Genomic DNA, 21,836 nt, shown 5'->3' on the forward strand with positions numbered 1-21,836 from the left:
TGCTTGCATTGTCAGCAAGGCTCACATCCAATGAAAGGATAAATTAAAAAATCTACATGGCACAATGGTTGGCACTGCCACCTCACAGCGTCAGGGACTCAGGTTCAATTCCACCCTGTGAAATTTGCTCATTCTCCCCGTGACTGCATGGGTTTCCTCCAGGTGCTCCGGTTTCCTCCCACAGTCCAAAGATGTGCAGGTTAGGTGGATTGTCCATGCTAAATTGCCCATAGTGTCCAAAAGGTTCGGTAGGGTTACGGGGATAAGGTGGGGGAGTGGGCCTTGGTAGGCTGCTCTTTCAGAGGTTTGGTGCAGACCCGATGGGCCAAATGGCCTCCTTCTGCACGATGATAAAACAAAGAACAAAGAAATGTCAGCCCAGGAACGGGCCCTTCGGCCCTCCAAGCCCGTGCCGACCATGCTGCCTGACTAAACTACACTCTTCTACACTTCCTGGGTCCGTATCCCTCTATTCCCATCCTATTAATGTATTTGTCAAGATGCCCCTTAAATGTCACTATCGTCCCTGCTTCCACCACCTCCTCCGGTAACGAGTTCCAGGCACCCACTACCCTCTGTGTAAAAAACTTGCCTCGTACATCTACTCTAAACCTTGCCCCTCTCACCTTAAACCTATGCCCCCTAGTAATTGACTCCTCTACCCCGGGGAAAAGCCTCTGACTATCCACTCTGTCTATGCCCCTCATAATTTTGTAGACCTCTATCAGGTCGCCCCTCAACCTCCTTCGTTCCAGTGAGAACAAACCGAGTTTATTCAACCGCTCCTCATAGCTAATGCCCTCCATACCAGGCAACATTCTGGTAAATCTCTTCTGCACCCTCTCTAAAGCCTCCACATCCTTCTGGTAGTGTGGCGACCAGAATTGAACACTATACTCCAAGTGTGGCCTAACTAAGGTTCTATACAGCTGCAACATGACTTGCCAATTCTTATACTCAATGCCCCGGCCAATGAAGGCAAGCATGCCGTATGCCTTCTTGACTACCTTCTCCACCTGTGTTGCCCCTTTCAGTGACCTGTGGACATGTACTCCTAGATCTCTTTGACTAATGATAAAATGAATCTGAAAATGTAGGTATACTAGAGGAGGATATGGAAGCTAGAACTGGCTTGATGATGCGAATGGCCTGCTTCTGAGCTGCAAATATCCTTTGATTCAATGATGTTAATGTTCAATGTAATTCTTTCTTTTCTGGAAGAAGAATAGCAAGATTTTCTAAAGATAAAATAATGTAATAAATAAGAATTTAATCAGTTTGACTGACTGATTTGAGTGTCTATAGTTACTGCGGATTGTTCTGATCTGAAATGATTATCCAATTTCTGATCTCCAAACTTATTTACGAACAGCTCAAGGAAAATAGTTTTTACCAACCTACTTTATCAGCTTTTTATATTTAATTACTTAATTCCCCACCTTCACCTTGAGGCAAAAATCCAAAATTAATACAAACACTGCCTAGAGATTTTACTACAAGGAACATTCCTTTTAGATTTTGAAGTTAGTCAACAATAAACATTTGGAGGGATATTTATTCACTGATCTTTGCTGGCAAGTCCCTCAGCTTGGAATGCTGCCAGATCTCCTGTTTCTGGCTGCTGTCAGACTGCCAGCTAGCAATCAAAACCCTGGCAACATAGCATCCTCAACACTGTCAGTCAGTCATTAGCTCTGTCGCCGCCAGTTCAGTGACCTGAAACCAAGACTTCAGCAAGAATTTTCACTTTGTTCAAACTAGCTTTCTGTTGAACTTTGTTCTTTGCTCATCTGGAACTGCCTGAAGAGATAGAATAGGGCGATTGAGATCAAGAGAATTGTCAGCACCTCTCCAGAAACACAGACATTATTGGATTAGGTAATCAAACTGAACCCCGGGTGGACATGAATGATCCCATGGCTCTACTCTGTAGCAGGGGAGTTCCCCCTGATATCCTGGCCCATACCCATGGGCGGCACGGCAGCACAGTGGTTAGTACTGTTACTTCACAGGGTCCCATGTTCGATTCCTGGCTTGGGTCACTGACTTTGCGGAGTCTGCACGTTCTGTGCCTGCATGGGTTTCCTCCGGGTGCTCCGGTTTCCTCCCACAGGTCCCAAAAGACGTGCTGTTAGGTGAATTGAACATTCCGAATTCTCCCTCCCTGTACCCGACCAGGCGCCGGAATGTGGCAATTAGGGGCTTTTCACGGTAACTGCATATTTGTGACAATAAAAGGTATTATTATTATTATTAGTCTCCAAGGAGAATAGCCCCAGCTTCTCCAATCTATTGACAGAACTGAAGTTCCTTATCCCTGGCAAAATTCTCATTAACAAAAAAATATGTACCCTCTCTAATGCCTTCATATCATGTCTAACTTGAAATATCTGAAGGAGAAACATTTGCAGGACTATTAGTGAAGAACAGGGGAGTGCGAGTAACTAGATACCCCAGGCACAGGCTCGATGGACTGAATCCGAAGATCTAAACATACAAATTAGGAGCAGGAGAAGGCCACTCAGCCACTCAAATCTGTTCTGACATTCAATAAGATCATGGCTGATCTGATTGGAACCACAACCCCACATTTCTGACCATCCCTGATAACCTTTCAGCCCTTGTTAATGAAGAATCTATCCACCTCTGCCTTAAAAATGTTCAAAGATGAGGGCAGCACAGTGGCGCAGTGGGTTAGCCCTGCTGCCTCATGGCGCCAAGGTCCCAGGTTCGATCCCGGCTCTGGATCACTGTGCATGTGGCGTTTGCACATTCTCCCTGTGTTTGCGTGGGTTTAGCCCCACAACCCAACGATGTGCAGGCTGGGTGGATTGGCTATGCTAAATTGACCCTTAATTAGAAAAACTGAATTGGATATGCTAAATTAATTTTTTTTTTAATATTCAAAGATTCTGCTTCCACTGCCTTTTGAGGAAGAGTGTTCCAGAGAATCACGTCCCTCTGAGAGAAAACATTTCCCCTCGACCCTCTCTTAAATGGGCAACCTCTTATTTTTAAACAGTGACCCCTAGTTGGAGATTATCCCAAAAGAGGAAACATCCTCCTCACCCTGTCAGTATCCTTCAGGATCTTCTATGTTTCCATCAAGTCGCCTCAAACTCTTCTAAACTTCAGCGGATGCAAGCCTAGCCTGTCTAGCCTTTCCTGATAAAATATCCCACCCATTCCGGGTATTAGTCCAGTAAACCTTCTCTGAACTGCTTCCAATGAGCAGCCTTATTCCGTGTTCCCTCAGTCCAGGATTCTATTTGTGAAAATATGCTTATCATTTGAATATTTGGGCGGAGACATTCTATGTCCGTTACTTCGACAGGAAATCCTGGAAATGGGACAAGCAGGAAGCTAGTATAGCACTTCAAAAGGAATTTTGCATTTAGTTGGACTTATGCCAACACCCAGATATAAATCCAACAGAATATCGAGGCTAAGAACTAATTAAGATATATGACACAGGCTACAGATTTATGACACCAAAGATACTTTTTTAAAGCATACTGCGTATAATAGAGCAATCCAAAACTAATCCAATTGATCCAATCTCCACAGAACCCTGCATTTCCTGCTGCTGCAAATATTTTTCCAATTCTCCCTTCAAAGATCCAGTGGTCTCCGGCATCACCATGTGTCGCGTATTACATGGTCCAGCAATCCTCTATATGAAGAAATTTCTCCTTGCATCTCTCCACACTCGCTTCACAAACTATTTTACATTGATGATCCTTCGTCCCCATATACCAACCAAAAGAAATAATTGTTTCCATCCGACCATAAGACATAGGAGCAGAATTAGACCATTCAGCCCATCGAGTCTGCTCCGCCATTCAATCATGGCTGATATTTTTCTCATCCCCATTCTCCTGCCTTCTCCCCATAACCTCTGATCCCCTTATTAATCAAGAACCTATCTATCTCTGTCTTAAAGACACTCAGTGATTTGGCCTCCACAGCCTTCTGCGGTAAAGAGTTCCACAGATTCACCACCTTCGGGCTGAAGAAATTCCTCCTCATCTCTGTTTTAAAGGATCATCCCTTCAGCCTGAGACTGTGCCCTCGGGTTCTAGCTTCTCCTACTAGTGGAAACATCCTCTCCACGTCCACTCTATCCAGGCCTCTCAGTATCCTGTAAGTTTCAATGAGATCCCCCCTCATCCTCCTAAACTCTTAACGAGTACAGACCCAGAGTCCTCAACCACTCCTCATACGACAAGTCCTTCATTCCAGGGATCATTCTTGTGAACATCCTCTGGACTCTCTTCACGGCCAGTACACCCTTCCTTAGACACGGAGCCCCAAACTGCTCACAATACTCCAAATGGGGTCTGACCAGAGTCTTATACAGCCTCAGAATTACATCCCTGCTCTCGACATGAATGCTAATATTGCATTTGCCTTCCTCACTACCAACTGGATCTGCATGTTAACCTTAAGAGAATCCAGGACTAGAACACCTAAGTCCCTTTGTGCTTCTGATTTCCAAAACATTTTCCCATTTAGAAAATAGTCTATGCCTCTCTTCTTCCTACCAAAGTGCATAACCTCACACTTTTTATTCCATTTGCCACTTCCTTGCCCTCTCTCCTAGCCAACTGCAGCCCCCCTGCTTCCTCAATACAACCTGTCCCTCTACATATCTTTGTATCATCTGCAAACTTTGCAACAATGCCCTCAATTCCTGCTTCCAGTTCTTTCATCCAAATCATTTCCTATTCAATCTGTCAAAACCCACCACAATTTTAGGAACTTCTATAAAACTAAATAAATGGCAGGGTAGATACAGATAGGATGTTCCCCCTGGCTGGTGACTCTAGAGCCCAGTGACACACTTTCAGAATAAAGGGCATGTCATTTAAGACTGTGATGAGGAATTTCTTTTCCTCAGAGGATGGAGAATCTTTGGCATTCTCTATCCCAGAGAGGCTTTGGAAGCTCAAAAATTGAGCATGTTGAAGACAGAGATCGATAGATTTCTGATTAGTATTGACGTCAAGGAATATGGGGGTGGGGTGGAAAATGTCGTATGGAGTAATTAATCAGCCATGATCTACTTTGATGTCAGGATCGACTTGACAGGCTGAATGGCCAACTGAAATGAAAATGAAATGAAATGAAAATCGCTTATTGTCACAAGTAGGCTTCAATGAAGTTACTGTGAAAAGCCCCTAGTCGCCACATTCCGGCGCCTGTTCGGGGAGGCTGGTACGGGAATTGAACCATGCTGCTGGCCCGCCTTGGTCTGCTTTAGAAGCCAGCGATTTAGCCCAGTGTGCTAAACCAACCCCAACTGCTCCTATTTCCTTTGTTCCTTACTTGCTCTTTCTTAGTCTTTTCTACTCCAGTAGAAATAGTCTCACTATCTCAGGAACCTCTTCTTCGCATAATGCCTCACACTCTCGCCATCATCCTGCTGAATTTATAATTCATGACTTTACTGCCGTTACCGTAATGGGGCTGCTAAATTTGCAGACTGTGCTCTGCCTATAGCCTAACTAAAGGTTTGGGGCAAATTTATACTTTTTAAATATGCACTCTGTTTTTATAAAACCCAAAATGCTTCAGGCCTTTTTTTAAGAGCTTCATTTGTCTGCACTTAGCCATTGTCTGAGAGCAGACAGCCTCTGAATTAGTCCCGTGCACTGCTGGGAACTGGCCAATTCATTGCTCTTCTCAGCTGTAAACACCCAGAATGCAGCAACATCTTCTGTGTCCAACACATCCTCTGGTCAGGCACGAGCTGCTGTTTCCATTGCTGTACTGCGTGTAGAAATTCTTTTGCCATCGTATTTTGATGTGATCGGTTGAATTAAATAACTGGATAGGTGAAGCAGTTTGAAGAGGAGTGCAAACAGTTCACTTTCCGCAAATATACATCTTTGATATAGTTCACGTTCATTACAAATTGAAACGTGTTCAGAATAATCTTGGTGAAAGGACATTGTGACAACCTGAGTCAGCTCTCCCCCCCGCCCCCCGCGCCCCCCCCCCCCCCCCCCACCGCCAAAAACAAATTACAAGTCTGAACAGTGATATTGAACTAATTTTGATGAGAGTGGCATTATTTTTCTGTGTGAAACGCATGCCGACAGTGCAAAGAGTACCAGCTGTGTGGTCCCCACCTCAGTGAGGCCTGCGATGTGTAATACTAATCACAAGCCCAAATGGAAGGAATATTAACCTTCAGCATTTTCTCGCATTTTCCAATACAAACCCCAAGGGTGGGATTCTCCGTCAGCTGATGGCAGAATCGGGAAACACGATTGGGCAGAGAATCGGTTTTGACGCCAAATCGCAATTCTCAGGTGTCTTGGCAACGGCATCAATGCGTTTCACTCCGCGCGTACAGTAAATGCCATTGGCACATCATTAGCGGGCACGACCCTGCATTCTCTAGATCCTCCGCCTCCAGTGGGGCGAATTCCCAACAGCGAGGTTCACCTGTGCTTTTAAAAATTGTGGAACAGGTGCTGTGGCTGCTGTGAGAGAGAGGGGGGGACAGAAAGTGCCCAACAGTGCCATAGTGTGCTGACAGTTGTGCTGCTGGACGGGGGACTTATGCCAGGGCCGGGGGGAGCAGCGGAGGGTGGGCTGTGAGGTTGGATGGACGGTCAGGGAACACCATTGCCGTAGCCTGCAAGGCAGCTGTGCAGCTGCTGACTGCCCACTGTGAACTTAGAGCCACGGGATCGTATGGGCATCCCCCCAGGCCACTCTGGCGCCCTCTTGGCCCCAGCCAACCCCATCAGCGGGATGGGCACACTCCAGCACAACCACTGCCATCTTGTTGGCTGGGATGAGTGTGTGTGGAGAGTGAAGTGCGAATCCCACACCATTCCTCATTGGAATCAATTGTGTTCCATGTGGCGCTGGTGCTAGCCCCTTAACGGTCGCTAAATCGGTCCAGGTGCAGCGCCAGTTTTGCTGTCGTAGAAGTCCACGAACCCTACACCAGCATCAACACTTAACCTCAGGAACAAAGTATTCTGCTGCAGAGTAATTATGTTGTCGTGTAACACATCGCGCGAGGAGCACTACATGATCTCACATCAGGCATAGAGTTTTACAGCACAGAAAGAGGCCATTCAGCCCATCGTGCCTGCCTGGCCATCAAAAACCAATCTACTCTCATCCCATTTTCCAGCACCTGGTCCATAGCCTTGTATGTTATGGTGTTTCAAAAGCTCATCTAAATGCTTCTTAAATGTTGTGAGGGTTCCCGCCTCTACCACCCTTTCAGGCTGAGCTCCAGAGGCCCACCACCCTCTGGGTGAAAAGGTTTTCCTCAGAACCCCTCTAAATCTCCTGCCCCTTACCTTAAACCCACGCCCCGTGGTCATTGACCCCTCTAATAAGAGGAAAAGTAGAAAGATTTCTTCATATCTACCCTGTTTATGTCTCTTATACTTTTGTACACCTCAATCAGGTTCCCTCTCAGCCTTCTCTGGAAGAAGAACAACCCCGGCCTATCCAGTCTCTTCATAGCTGAAATGCTCCAGCCCAGGCAACATCCTGGTGAATCTTCTCTGTACCCTTTTGTGGAGAGACAAGTCGAATTGTATAGATCAATTTTAGCCCAGTTGCTGTGCTAAGCTGCCATTGGGTGCCAAATATTTCTCAGTGGGCTTGTGGGAGATGATGGGTTGTGGGGGAGGCAAATCAGAAGGAAAGTAGTCAACCGACACAGACACGGGGAGAAAGTGCAAACTCCACACAGTCACCCAATGCCGGAATTGAACCCGGATCCTTGGTGCTGTGAGGCAGCAGCGCTAACCACTGTGCCACCATGCCGCCCTCAGTACCTCAATAACATTTGTCACAAAGGAAGGTCTGAGAGGCACACTAATCTTTGAGGGTCAGACAAAGACCTCAGTGGAATCAGGCAGGCAGCTATGGAGAGAGAAACAGAGTTGATATTTCAGCTTGGTGACCTTCCATCAGAATGACGCCGCCAAAGTTAGACCCAAGAGAACAGAGTGTTGCAAGTCCAGAGGGAAATCGATTAGAGTGAGTGACGGAGTAGAGATTGAGATGGCTGATGTCACACTGGTAGTCCGGCTGAATCAGATAAAGAGACAAACAAGAAATCCCATTGCAGAGAAAAGTGGAATTTTCTTCGAGGTGAGCAATCCAGGAAGAGAAGTGAGTAAAACAAAAGCAAAATGGGGTGTCATGGAGGCACAGTGAGGCAGTGTTGCCTCATAGCGTTAGGACCCCGGTTCAATTCAGGCCTTGGGTCACAGTCAGTGTGGAGTTTGTACATTCTCCCCGTGTCTGTGTGGGTTTCCTCCGGGTGCTCTGGTTTCCTCCCACAGTCTAAATTTGTGCAGGTGGATTAATTGCCCCGTAGTGTCCACAAATGTGTGTAGGTTAGATTAAGGGGTTAATGGAATAGGGTGGGGCAGTGAGTTTGGGTACTCTTTCAGAGGGTCAGTGCAACTCAATGGGCCGAATGGCCTCCTTCTGCACTTTCGGGATTCTATGATTCTGTGAAAATGCCGGGAATGCTGGAAATCTGAAATATAAAGAGAAAATACTGCAAGACTCAGCTAATTCAGGTCTGACTTGGTACTGGACGTTTAAATGGGTGAATCTCATGCTCATCACCTGTGCTTATTTGCTTACAGGGGCCTAAAGGAGACAAAGGACTTCAAGGACACCCTGGGCTAAAGGTAGAATGGAACTGTGAAACTGACTATTTTTGTTCGTCTTGCTTATTTTAAAGCTTACTAATTTACCATGATTAGATAATGATGATTGTAATTTAATCACTTTTCCAAGGGTGAAATGGGAGAGATGGGGCTTCCTGGACTTAGTGGAAGACCAGGCTTAGAGGTATTTATATCAAGACTTTTTTTCTGCCTGTTTATGAGCGTGAGATTGCCTGGGATTTTCCGACTCCGCCAGCCGCGGGCACATCCCGGGGCCCTCCAAGAGTTCCCATCTCACCCGTGGCGATGCTCACTGGTGTGGGGGCCGGAAAATCTCCACCATTATGTGTGTTTGTTACGTTGCAATTGGATGCAGCAATTTATTGACAATCCCTGCCGACATTTTCCCAACAAGAATACCATTGTGTTCCTAGCATTGCAACACAGGCGGCACGGTAGCACAATGGTTTGTACTGTTGATTCAAAGCACCAGAGACCCAGGCTCGATTCCCCGCTGGGTCACTGTCCGTGCGGAGTTTGCACATTCTCCCCTTGTCTGCGAGGGTTTCCTCCGGGTTCTCCGGTTTCCTCCCCCAAGTCCCGAAAGACGTGCTGTTAGGTGAATTGGACATTCTGAATTCTCCCTCTGTGTACCTGAACAGGCGCCGGAATGTGGCGCCTAGGGGATTTTCGCAGTAACTTCATTGCAGTGTTAATGTAAGCCCAGTTGTGACACTAATGAAGATTATTATTAATGTAAATATCAATTTTTGGCAGAAAGTCACAGATCAGCTTTGCACAAGCGACAAAACAAAATGTGATCAAAGTGATCGGCTTCAGTCTGTCAAATCACGATCCTGAGGAGAAATTTCTTCAGCCAGAGAGTGGTGGGTCTGTGGAATTCATTGCCACAGAATTGCCACAGGGCGGTGGAGGCCAGGACGTTGAGTGTCTTTAAGACAGAAGTTGATAAATTCTTGATTTCTCGAGGAATTAAGGGCTATGGAGAGAGAGCGGGTAAATGGAGTTGAAATCAGCCATGATTGAATGGCGGAGTGGACTCGATGGGCCGAATGGCCTTACTTCCGCACCTATGCCTTATGGTCTTATGGTCTTATGATGCATTTGACTTGATGAAAACAATTCCCAAGGCACAGTAGGGCCTCAGGCCATTTGGCCCAACTTCCCCGTACCAGCTTTAGGCTCCACATTAACCTCCTCACACCCTACATGAACTCACCCCATCAATATATCCTTCTATTCCTTTCTCCCCTCGTGTTTCTTCAGCTTTGCCTGAAAGGTAACTATTCTATTCACCTCACCTACTCCTTATGGGAGTGAGTTCTGATTCCTCACCAGTTTCTGGGCGAGGAACCCCCTCTCGATCCTGTTCCTGTGCTGTGCTGTGGACAAGCTTATTTTTTGGTATCGATGGGTCCAGTGGCTGCCCTGCAGACATCTGAAGCAGATGAAACCATCCCCGGGCGTGTCAGTGTTGAGTGGAGTTTGATTACCTTGTGACCGGCGAAGTACCCAGCAATTCTGCCCATGGAGGATTCCGTGAGAGCATTTCTGATTCATTCTGTGGTAATGTAGTCTCACTAAAGCCAACACGGAAATGACCATAAGACAGATGCAGAAAGGAAAAAATGAACAGTCAGCTTTCATTCTCAAGCGGTCACAGGAAAAAAATACCAAAGCCCCCCTCTAAAGGAACAGGAGGAGATTATTCCCTTGAGTCCGTTCTGCCATTCAGTGAGATCACAACTAGGCCGGAATTCTCCGGCCGTTGGGATTCTCTGTTCCTGCCGGCAGCGCACCCCTGCCAGCGGGTTTCCCGACAGCATGGAGTAGCTTCAATGGGAAATCCTGTTGACACGTGCTGGGAGTAGAGAATCTGACGCTAGTGAACGGCTCTCCGCCAAGAAACACGCGGCCCGGGGGTCCTGAGAATCCAGCCCCAGGTCTCCTTTGTGTTCAACTGTTCCAGAGCTTTGGGGCGCGATTCTTCGGCCTCGTTTCATTCTTGCTCAAGCAAAACGAGGCCAGTGAATAGCGGGAGAGGCAAAAAACGAGAACCGCGCCAGGCGCCAAACAGTTTGCGATGCAACCGGCCCACTCCCATAGGCGAAATCGGGATCCCGCCGAAGCGTGGTGAGAAACCAATTATCACCACCTAAACCCAATTACCACACAATTAATGAGAGCGACCCCACATCCAACGGCCTACCATCATTCAGGGGCATCCTCAGCAGGTGGTCACGCTGGCGCCGATTAGTATTCCTTTTGAAAAACGTGAACCTGGCAGAAGGGCTACTGTGGGGAGCCGAGGAGGTGAGTAGCCATCTTTGCTCACAGATGAAGTGACCAAGGGCTGGATTCTTCTGTCCCGTCCCCCACAAGATCGCCACTGGCGGGTCGCGGACCATGTAAAGAACCTTTGACCATGGGTGCGGCTTGAAAATCCTGCCCAAAGAGTCGTTTGATAGCGGTGGGGAACTCACCATCAGAATCGACGGGAAACTCCCTCCAAAACCCACCACAAATGAACTTAGAAATCTTTCTGTTAAATTCCACCCATCATCTCAAGGCTGAGTAGCTTACGTTTGACAATTCCGTCCTTAGGGGCCTTCTGAGTGTTCTAGGCCTTGTTTCCGAGGCTGGAACCCATGCTTGAGTCTCAGTGACTGCTCACAATATCCAAGGTGCAGACTAACAAGGAACACAACATGAATTCCTACAGGAACCTTAATAATCCACAGGTTATTGGATGCTTTGGTTGGGTAGAATCTATCCTGACAAAAGACTCACGGCTCTATCTCAATGGCAAAGAATACTGGGGTTTGCTCGATCTCTGGAATGTGAAAATGTAAACCCAGCATGTGTGATTCTTGCATAATGTTAAGCCAGTGTGTATATTATAGATCTAAAACTGTAGGAAGATTAGCAGATGGTGGGCCTGAAGTTTGAAGGCTGCACTCTAATGACAAAGCTTAGATACTTCACAGGGTCTTTTCCTTCAGCAAGGTTTTGTGTGCTGTGTGTTTGACTATCATCTCTTTTGCAGGGTCGTCCAGGATTGCCAGGTCCAGTGGGTCCCAAAGGGTTAAAAGGAGAACTAGTAAGTAGGTTCTGAACATTCTAAAATCGATTTTGAACATGTGGACGAATTGTTGCTTCTGTGCTTTCTGGCAAATCTGCATATTAGAGTGAGACAGCTAGTCTCATTCTAATATGCGTTCCCAAGATCCTATACCAAGGCGTGGGATCCCCCTCTCCTACAATCCTCGGTCGAGCGCCGTTCACTGCTAGTTTTCACAAAGGGCGTTAAGACGGAACCCAGCCTGGCACTGCTCCTAGTGTCAGTCTGGCAATGTCAAGGTGCCAAGTGGCACTGCCAGCTGGCAGGGGCACTTCCAGGGTGCCAGGCTGGCACTTCCAAGGTACCAAGCTGGCATTTTTCACGCAGCGGGAATCGGGCCAGGGGTGTCCTGCAGATGTGTGTGTGTGTGTTGGGTTTCAGGTGGACCCGAGGACCTCATACCTGAGTGGGGGTTGGGGGGCAGGGGGGGGCGGGGTGCAGTCACGTCGGGGGCTCGTGAGATTGGGACGCCATTTTCACTCCCTGCACTGAGGAATTCCAGCAATGGGTGCTGGAAAACACCCAGCTAATGGTGCACATTACGGGAGTCTGTCCCATTCGGGTAGTTTGCAGCCAATATACCACCTCTCATCTCAGCCATACGAACAACGCCTCAGCCTCAGTAAGACATCCGAAAGCTACTCTTGATTTTCAAACAACATTTGACACCGAAACACAGAGAAGTATTCGGACAGGTGACCCAAACACGTAGCTAGAGAGGTAAGGGGTGTCTTAAAGGGGGGGGGGGGCAAACGCAGACATGTTTCGGGAGCGCATTCTGGAACTTGCGTCTTGATGTACCATCAATTGACGACAGACGAGGAGTCGGGAGAAAAGCTGTGGCTTTAATCAGCTTAAAGACACCTGCTGGCAGCCGGTCCCAGAATGAGGGCAGGGCTGGGGGTTGGCCACCTTTATACATGAGCCTGAGGGGAGGAGACACAGGAGCCAGCATGGACAAGCCCAGGCACGTAACAATACAACAGTACAATACAATACAATATAATACAGTGGTTTACCACATTCACCCCCTGTTTTAAAAAAAAGTCTGGCGGGGGTGAAGTGGACGGGTTGAGTTATAGATCGAGTCTGTCGGGGGCTTTGACTTTCCGTCGTGACCGCCTCAGTCCCGGCTGTGGTGTGGATATTGGTGTCGGATGAGGTGTTGAGGCCTGCGTGTCCGGGAGCGTGTCTTCTTCTGCGCCTCGTAGTAGATGAGTAGCAATGGGGGGAGACGGTGTAGGGTCGGGGGTAGTGGTGATGGTCACTGGGGAACCTGCGGGTGCCAAATTCCGAAGGGAGACTGTGTCCTCCAGCCCGTAGGTGTGCCACGTAGGCATATTGGGGGTTAGCATGAAGGAGAAGGACCTTTTCGACCAGTGGATCCGACTTATGGCTCCTCGCATGCTTCCAGAGGAGGACGGGCCCTGGGACCGTCAGCCAGGACGGGAGCGAGACCCCTGAGGTGGACTTCCTGGGAAAAACAAACATCCTCTCATGAGGGATCACATTGGTGGCGGTACACAGGAGAGACCGTTTGGAGTGGAGTGCATCGGGAAGGTCCTCCTGCCGGCGGGAGACAGAGAGCTTTCTAGACCGTAGGGCAAGAAGGACGGCCTTCCAGACCGTCGCATTCTCCCTCTCCACCTGTCCGTTTCCCCGGGGGTTGTAGCTGGTAGTCCTGCTTGAGGCGATGCCCTTGCTAAGCAGGAACAGGTGCAGCTCATCACTCATGAAAGAGGAACCCCGATCACTATGAATATAGGTGGGGGAACCGAACAAGGTGAAGAGGCCGCGAGGGCCTTGATGACTGTGGCAGAGGTCATGTCAAGGCATGGTATGGTGAAAGGGAAACGTGAGTACTCATCAATGATGTTGAGGAAGTACACGTTACGGTCAGTGGAGGGGAGGGACCCTTTGAAATCGATGCTGAGGCGCTCGAAGGGGCGGGAGGCCTTTACCAGGTGTGCTCTGTCTGGCCGATTGAAGTGCGGTTTGCACTCCGCGCAGACCTGGCAGTCCCTGGTCATGGTCCTGACCTCCTCAATGGAGTAGGGCAGGTTGCGGGCCTTAATGAAGTGGAAGAACCGGGTGACCCCTGGGTGACAGAGGTAATTGTGGATGGCCCGAAGTCAGTCTCCTTGTGCGCTGGCACATGTACCGCGGGGTAGGGCATCTGGGGGCTCATTGAGCTTCCCAGGTCGATACAAAATATCATAATTATAGGTGGAGAGTTCGATCCCCACCTTAGGATCTTGTCATTCTTGATCTTGCCCCGCTGTGTGGTATTGAACATGAAGGCAACCGACTGTTGGTCAGTGAGGAGAGTGAATCGCCTGCCAGCCAGGTAATGCCTCCAATGTCGCACAGCTTCCACAATGGCTTGGGCTTCCTTTTCGACGGAGGAGTGTCGAATTTCGGAGCCCTGGAGGGTGCGGGAGAAGAAAGCCACGGGCCTGCCCGCATGGTTGAGGGTAGTGGCCAGGGCAAAGTCGGACGCATCGCCCTCCACCTGGAACGGGATGGACTTGTCTACTGCGTGCATCGCGGCTTTAGCAATATCTGTTTTGATGCGGTTGAAGGCCAGGCGGGCCTCAGCCATCAGGGGAAAAGGGGTGGATTTAATGAGTGGGTGGGCCTTGTCCGCATAATTGGGGACCCACTGGGCATAGTAGGAGAAGAACCCCAGGCATCTCTTCAGGGCCTTGGGGCAGTGGGGGAGGGGAAGTTCCAGGAGGGGGCGCATGCGGTCGGGGTCGGGCCCTAGGACTCCGTTTTCCACAACGTAGCCAAGGATGGCTCGGCGGGTTGTGCAGAAAACATATTTCTCCTTATTTTATGTGAGGTTAAGGAGCTTGGCGATGTGGAGGAATTTTTTGGGGTTGGCGCATGGTCCTGCTGGTCATGGTCGTAGATGATGACATTATCCAGATACGGGAACATGGCCCACAGCCCGTACTGGTCAACCATTCGGTCCATCTCCCGTTGGAAGACCGAGACCCCATTGGTGATGCCGAAGGGGACCCTGAGGAAGTGGTAGAGGCGGTGGCAGTGTATTGGCGGTCCTCCGGGTGGATAGGGAGCTAGTGGTACGCGGACTTCAAGTCGATGGTGGAGAAGACCCGGTACTGCGCAATCTGATTGACGATGTCAGATATGCGGGGAAGAGGGTACTCATCGAGTTGCGTGTACCGGTTGATGGTCTGACTGTAGTCGATGAACATCCAATGCTTCTCCCCAGTTTTGACGACCACCACTTGCGTATCCAGGGGCTAGTGCTGGCCTCAATGATCCCTCCCTGCGAGTGTCGCTGGACCTCCGACCTGATTAAGGCCTTGTCCCGAGCACTGTATCGGCTTACAGTCCAGGGTGAGGTTGGCGAAGAGCGGGGGTGGGGCGACTTTAAGGGTCGATAGGCTACATATGGTGAGGGGGAAGCAGGGGTCCATCGAACTCCAGGTTAAGACTTTTGAGGTGGCACTGGAAGTCAAGACCTAGTAGCACGGCAGCGCAGAGTTGTATGAGGACATAGAGTTTGAACCCTTTGAACTCAATGCCCCGTACTGTAAGGATTGCAACACAGTACCCACGGACTTCCATGGAATGAGATTCGGAAGCCAGGGAGATTTTCTGGGTCACGGGTAAGATTGGGAGGGAGCAGCGCCGTACCATATCTGGGTGAATAAAGCTCTCTGTGCTCCCGGAGTCGAACAGACAGGTCGTTTCATGACCGTTGATCCGGACTGGCATTGTGGATTTGGCGAGGTGATGAGGTCGAGACTGTTCGAGGGTGATGGAGATGATCTTCGGAAGGTGGGCGGGCTGATCGAATGAGCAGGGATTCCGGGAGGCGGTGGGGCGAATCAAAGATGGCGGCCCCTGTGGGTCGAACGTGGTGGGTGGCGTCGAAGATGACAGCTAAAATGGCGGCCCCCACGGGTCGCACGTGGCGGGTGGCGGTGAAGATTGTGGCAAAGATGGCGGCCCCACGTGTCATACGTGATGGGTGGTGTTGAAGAAGGTGGCCCTTACACGCAGCACTACTGGGCTTACAAACAGGTCGGGCCTGGCAGACTTTAGAGAAGTGGCCCTTTTTACCGCACCCCTTGCAGATCGCACTCCTCACTGGGCAGCGTTGCCTGGGGTGCTTACCCTGGCCACAGAAGTAGCATTTTGGGCCTCCGGGATTGGCAGGTTGCTGCACGGCACAGGCATGCGGCGCCCCCGAGTTGGGTGATGGCAGTGTCCACGAGGGTGCCGCGTAGTCAGAGGTGTAGGCATCCAAATTGTGGAAGGCCACTTCTAATGAGTCCGAAATCCATACTGTTTCTTGGAGGTCGAGTGTACCCCCTTCTAGTAGGCGCTGGCAGATGTAATTCGATTTTATGCCTGCGACATAGGTGTCCCGGATCAGCAACTCTGTGTGCTCGGCAGCCCATACCGCCTTGCAACTGCAGTTCCAGCCGAGTACCCGCAATGCGCGCAGAAATTTGGCTTGCGATTCTCTGGGACGCACTCGCCTCGTGGCAAGGAGATGCCTAGCATTGTTGCTAATTTTCTCCTTGGTTCAATTGCTCTGTTTTATTACCTTTGCTCTCGAGTTGCCAGATATCTTTATAATACCACCACGAGGTTCAAGTCCGAGTAATGATCAATAATCCAATACACCGATTAGTAAGAATTAAATCAAAGCACATTTATTATACATAGTAATCGCTACTCATGCACAAATTCTACGTCTAAGCTACTTCTACAACTAACAGTCCTGTACTTAACTTCGGACTGGCCCACCAGGTCAGGGGAACAAATGGCCTTTCGTTCGGGTTCTGAGTCTACGGGATTCAAAGTTGGTACGGATCGGTAGCTAGGAGCGCCTATCTCGTAGCGAGCGTTGAATTAAGACTTACGGGCTTCGGTGATCACTGGAGTCACTGCACCGGTCACGGTCAATGTTGGTTTGTGTTGCTGGGTGACCCGGGCAGGAAGAACTGTGAAGAGAGAGAGATTTGGACTTGGGGCTCAACTCTTATAGTCCCCAGGGGCTTCCCGCCTTTCGGGGCAGACCCTGTACCTGGTCCTAAGTGATTGGACTTCGTCCCAATCGCTTGGTTCGATTTTCTCCAATACTGGAGCGGTTCGCTGATTGATGGGCGGTCTTGAGGTGCTCGTTCACCTCCTTTGTGTTGGCTCCTGCTGGCGCCGGGGAGTCTGGCTTTGCTTTGTGTGTCCAAAATGTTACTTATTGTTCCCGGGGATTGCTGATCAGTAGATGGCCGCTACTTTGTTATGCTGATGGCCGCTGGTATTGATGTTGTCTGGTTTTTTGCAGAGGTAAATACACAGCAAACCTGCAGCTGCTGGTTTCTGTCTTGTTGGCTGACTTTCCCATCAGCCTTTGCCGTTCGCCATTTTAAATCTGGAGTTGGCCAATTTAGGTGGCTACAGCATACACCTCGTTGACTCCCTTAACATACTGTCCTGTCAACAGCGCTATCGCATTATCATATGAGTCAGCTTACCTGCTGATAAGGAATACTTGCGGGCTCACCCGGGAGTTGAGGATTCGCAGCTTGTGGGTCTCGGCGACGGCGATCGCGGAGGACACGACGTACAATTCGAAGCAGTGTTCAAACGTAATAGTGGTGTTGGGTGCTTGGGGGTCCAGCTCCAGGCGATCAGGTTTTAGCGATGGATCCATCTGAAAATTTTAAGCTGATGAAATTGATGTACCATCAATGACGACAGACGAGGAGTCGGGAGAAAAACTGTGGCTTTAATCAGCTAAAAGATACCTGCTGGCAGCCGGTTCCAGAATGAGGGCAGGGCTGGAGGTTAGCCACCTTTATACATGAGCCTGAGGGGAGGAGCCACAGGCGGAGCCAGCAGGGACAAGCCCAGGCATGTAACAATACAACAGTACAATACAATATAATACAGTGGTTTACCACAAGTCTAGGCATAGCTACCAATGTTGGAGCGATTCAAATCAGGGATACGCGAGACGACAAAACACTGCTTATACAAATGTGTCATTTGTGCGGTGGGTGAGATGACGGGGAGGAGGGGGTGGTGGGGAGGAGATCAAGACAACCTCAGTGAATATCCTGCACCGTAGCATCTTATTATTTAAGAACCAAGATCTAAAATATAGGACACTTAGTTCTTCGTCACCCAATCAATAAATAAACCTCTTCTTCCAGTTTTAATTTGGATAAGTTTTTTAAAAAATTTTAGTGCTCCCGAGTGTTTGGACTGTGTATTGAATGTGCAGCAATGTACGCTCGAATTTCTGTCCTTTCAAATCAATACGAGTCTGGATTTAAACACACGGGTTTTTTCTTGCAAGTGGCTGCCATGAGCTAATTATTTGGGAGTTTTCTAAGGGTTAACCTGTTCTGAAGAAAGCAATTCTTTAAAAATATATTAGTCCTCTCTCTGTGAAACATTCAACCTCACTGTACCTTCATCTGAGCTGGCAGTCGAATGTCTTTACCTTGAAATTTATCATGACAGCGCTGCTCCAGTGAAGTTTGGCAGAGCTTAACAGATATCTATTATTATTATTGTCGCATGTTGTCACTTTCTGATTGCGATCAAATAATAATTTGTGTTTTTTCTCTCTCTCATCTCTTGTTTCTCAGGGATTGACAGGAGCATCTGGCAACCCGGGAAGACAGGGTGAAAAGGGTGACAAGGTTTTATCTTACTTCATTCCATCATTACATTTCTAAACATTGGCGGGTGGGAGGGATATTGCAACTTTGATGTATAAAACCTGAGGACTGTGAATTGGCCACCCATTTTACATCAGGTATCATTTTTTTGAGGACAATGGAAAAGCCTGGAAGTCCACTGGGAAATATCAGGGGAGTGGGATTAATCGTGTCATGATATGCAGACATGCAGATAATGATATACAGACAGGCACAGGCAGGTAGCTAATGAGAACAGAGAACAGGACATGACCAATGAGCAGGCAGGACACTCAGGGGTGGTATCTCACTATAAAAGGCACGAGGCACTCACGCTCCGCCTTTTTCCACTGATGAACATTTACAGAGTGAGTCAGGGTGTATGTACAGTATCACGCCTCCAGCACGTGGCTAAGGGCTAGTCTGGTTCAGTCAGACAGAGTAACCACACTTAGGTTAGCAGAGAGTCGAACTCATAGAGAACTGTGCTAACTGTGCTACTGGTTCAATAAATCAGATTGAACTAATTTCAAGGTCTGGAGTATCTTTTTGTTAATGCTGCATCCAGTTGCAGCCTGTGTTATCCCGGAGTACATAACACATCAAATTGATGGCCGGATTTTCCGGTTCCCCCAGCCGCGTGTTTCTCGGCAGTATTCCATTCGCTGGCCGTGGGATTCTGTCTTCCCGCCACTTGTCAGTGGGATTTCCCATTGAAGCCACCCCACACTGCCGGGAACAGGCAGAAATGTGCCGCCAATGGAAAAAGTAAATCGCAATAGCCGGAAAAGTCCAACCTAGGTCTTTTTTTAAACTGCTGGCAAAGAGACAAAGGGCTGAAAGGCCCCCTGCTATACTGTAGCACTCTATGATTTAATGAATTGTAAAACAGGCCATGAATCAAGATGTCAGCTAGTGTCCCTGAGTCAACAGGTTAAGTCCCAGTCCAGGACATGACCACAAAATCCAGACTGATACTGTCACAGGTGTCATCTTTCACGTGAGATGTTAACCCAAGAAAGCCCTGTATCGCTGCCCCCCCCCACCCCTACGACATTCTTTTGAAGATGAGGAAAGGGGAGGGGGGCAGGGAGTTATTCCTGATATCTCGATTCATATTAATCACACGTTGGCCACTGCTTTCCCCATATTACAACAGTGACCGTACTTCAGAAGTACTGGCTGTGAAGTGTTTTGGGACAGTAGTATAATGATCTGGCACATATCATAGAATTTACAGTGTAGAAGGAGGCCATTCGGCCCATCGAGTCTGCAACGGCTCTTGGTAAGAGCACCCTACCCAAGGTCAACACATCCACCCTATCCCCATAACCCAGCCACCCCACCCAACACTAAGGGCAATTTTGGACACTAAGGGCAATTTATCATGGCCAATCCACCTAACCTGTACAGCTTTGGACTGTGGGAGGAAACCGGAGCACCCGGAGGAAACCCACGCACACACGGGGAGGATGTGCAGACTCTGCACAGACAGTGACCCAAGCCGGAATCGAACCTGGGACCCTGGAGCTGTGAAGCAATTGAGCTATCCACAATGCTACTGTGCTGCCCCTGGGTTACTGTGGGACTAAGTACAGTACCGCCCACACAGTCATGCATTGGAGCACATGACCCGCACCTGCGGGTCAGCTTAGTGTTGGACAGAGCCATGTGCCACAAGCAAGCATGGAGACAGCTCCGAGCTTGAACCCTTTACTATTCACACATTGTTCTTGTCGTTAATAAATACATACAATTAACCTACTTAAGACTAAGAAGAGTTAATAGAATCCCTCCAGTGCAGAAGGAGGCCATTCAACCCATCGAGTCTGCACCAGCCCTCCGAAAGAGCACTCTACATCAATCTGCTCCCCCGCCCTAGCCCCGTAACCTAACTACACATCTTTGGACGCTAAGGGGCAATTTTAGCATGGCCAATCAACCTAACCTGCACATCTTTGGACTGTGGAAGGAAACCGGTGGAAACCCACGCAGACACGGGGAGAAAGTGCAAACTCCAAACAGTCACCCAAGGCTGGAATCGAACGAGGGTCCCTGGCGGTGTGAGGCAGCAGTGCTCAACACTGTGCTGCCATGCTGCCCTTCATTAAGACCTACTAAACAGTAACCAACACGCTACAATAGGGACAAGATAGTGGAAGGTGATATATAAATGCAATCTGTCCTTATTTCTTACCATCTCCTGTTTTTAACCCGATAATAAAAGTTTAAATTGCCACTCTTTATTGAGGAGTTCCCCAGATTCATTAGGCGTCATAAAGCTGAGGAAAAACCCGAAAATATCCCATTTGTTTCCTGCACCGTTTGATAAAGAACAACAATAATTTTAAAAGATGCAATTAATTGGAAGGAATTGTTGTCTGGTTACTGGGTGTTTGACAGTTTACCAATTGGTGAATAGTGGGAAAGGAGAACAGAGAATACTGCAGGTGGAACAGTACTGGAATGGAAATGTGATTTTTCTTTAAAATTGAAAATGCGTTTCCAACTATCCCAGAATCAGTGGTGCCACTCACAGCTCTGAGCTCAAAATGTATGCATTCAAACTGCACTCCCGAAGTTGAGAAATCGGCTGGCACTTCTGTTCAGTGCTAAGGGAGTGCTGCTTTGCTGGAGGCACCTTTCAGAATAAATGTTGGGCATAATTCCATGGGCCTCTGCCAGCAGGTTAATTGACAAATTAATGAATATAATAGAATTTACAGTGCAGAAGGAGGCCATTCGGCCCATCGAATCTGCACCGGCTCTTGGAAAGAGCACCCTACCCAAGGTCAACACCTCCAACCTATCCCCATAACCCAGTAACCCCACCCAACACTAAGGGCAATTTTGGACACTAAAGGCAATTTATCATGGCCAATCCACCTGACCTGCACATCTTTGGACTGTGGGAGGAAACTGGAGCACCCGGAGGAAACCCACGCACACACGGAGAGGATGTGCAGACTCCGCACAGACGTGACCCAAGCCGGAATCGAACCTGGGACCCTGAAGCTGTGAAGCAATTGTGCTATCCACAATGCTACCGTGCTGCCCATTTAAGGGTCACTTCCTGTCCAACCTCAAACTGGAGACGAGTAGGAGGAGGTCCGGGACGGTGGGGAATGTGATGTACAGCAAGTTACTCTGCTTTGAAATTGGGCAGGTAATGGGAGGAGCCTCCATCACAGGCCATCACACATCATAGGGGTACACATCTGCAAACATCTGTTCTGGTCCACCCACGTCGACGCTACCACCAAGAAAGCACAACAGCGCCTATACTTCCTCAGGAAACTAAGGAAATTCGGCATGTCCACATTAACTCATACCAACCTT

General features: G+C 48.7%; 1 protein-coding gene across 1 annotated transcript in view; it reads left to right on the forward strand.

Annotated features, from left to right (window-relative positions):
- The window catches only part of LOC140410352 (uncharacterized), a 485,957-nt gene that overhangs the window by 351,417 nt on the left and 112,704 nt on the right, over positions 1 to 21,836 (forward strand). The window contains exons 25-28 of the mRNA XM_072498368.1: positions 8,640 to 8,684; positions 8,794 to 8,847; positions 11,731 to 11,784; positions 18,447 to 18,500. Of these exons, the coding sequence (XP_072354469.1) occupies positions 8,640 to 8,684; positions 8,794 to 8,847; positions 11,731 to 11,784; positions 18,447 to 18,500 (207 nt within the window). The remainder of the gene's footprint in view (positions 1 to 8,639; positions 8,685 to 8,793; positions 8,848 to 11,730; positions 11,785 to 18,446; positions 18,501 to 21,836) is intronic.

This window comes from Scyliorhinus torazame, chromosome 4 (genome assembly GCF_047496885.1).
Source record: "Scyliorhinus torazame isolate Kashiwa2021f chromosome 4, sScyTor2.1, whole genome shotgun sequence".
NCBI classification, from domain to species: domain Eukaryota; kingdom Metazoa; phylum Chordata; class Chondrichthyes; order Carcharhiniformes; family Scyliorhinidae; genus Scyliorhinus; species Scyliorhinus torazame.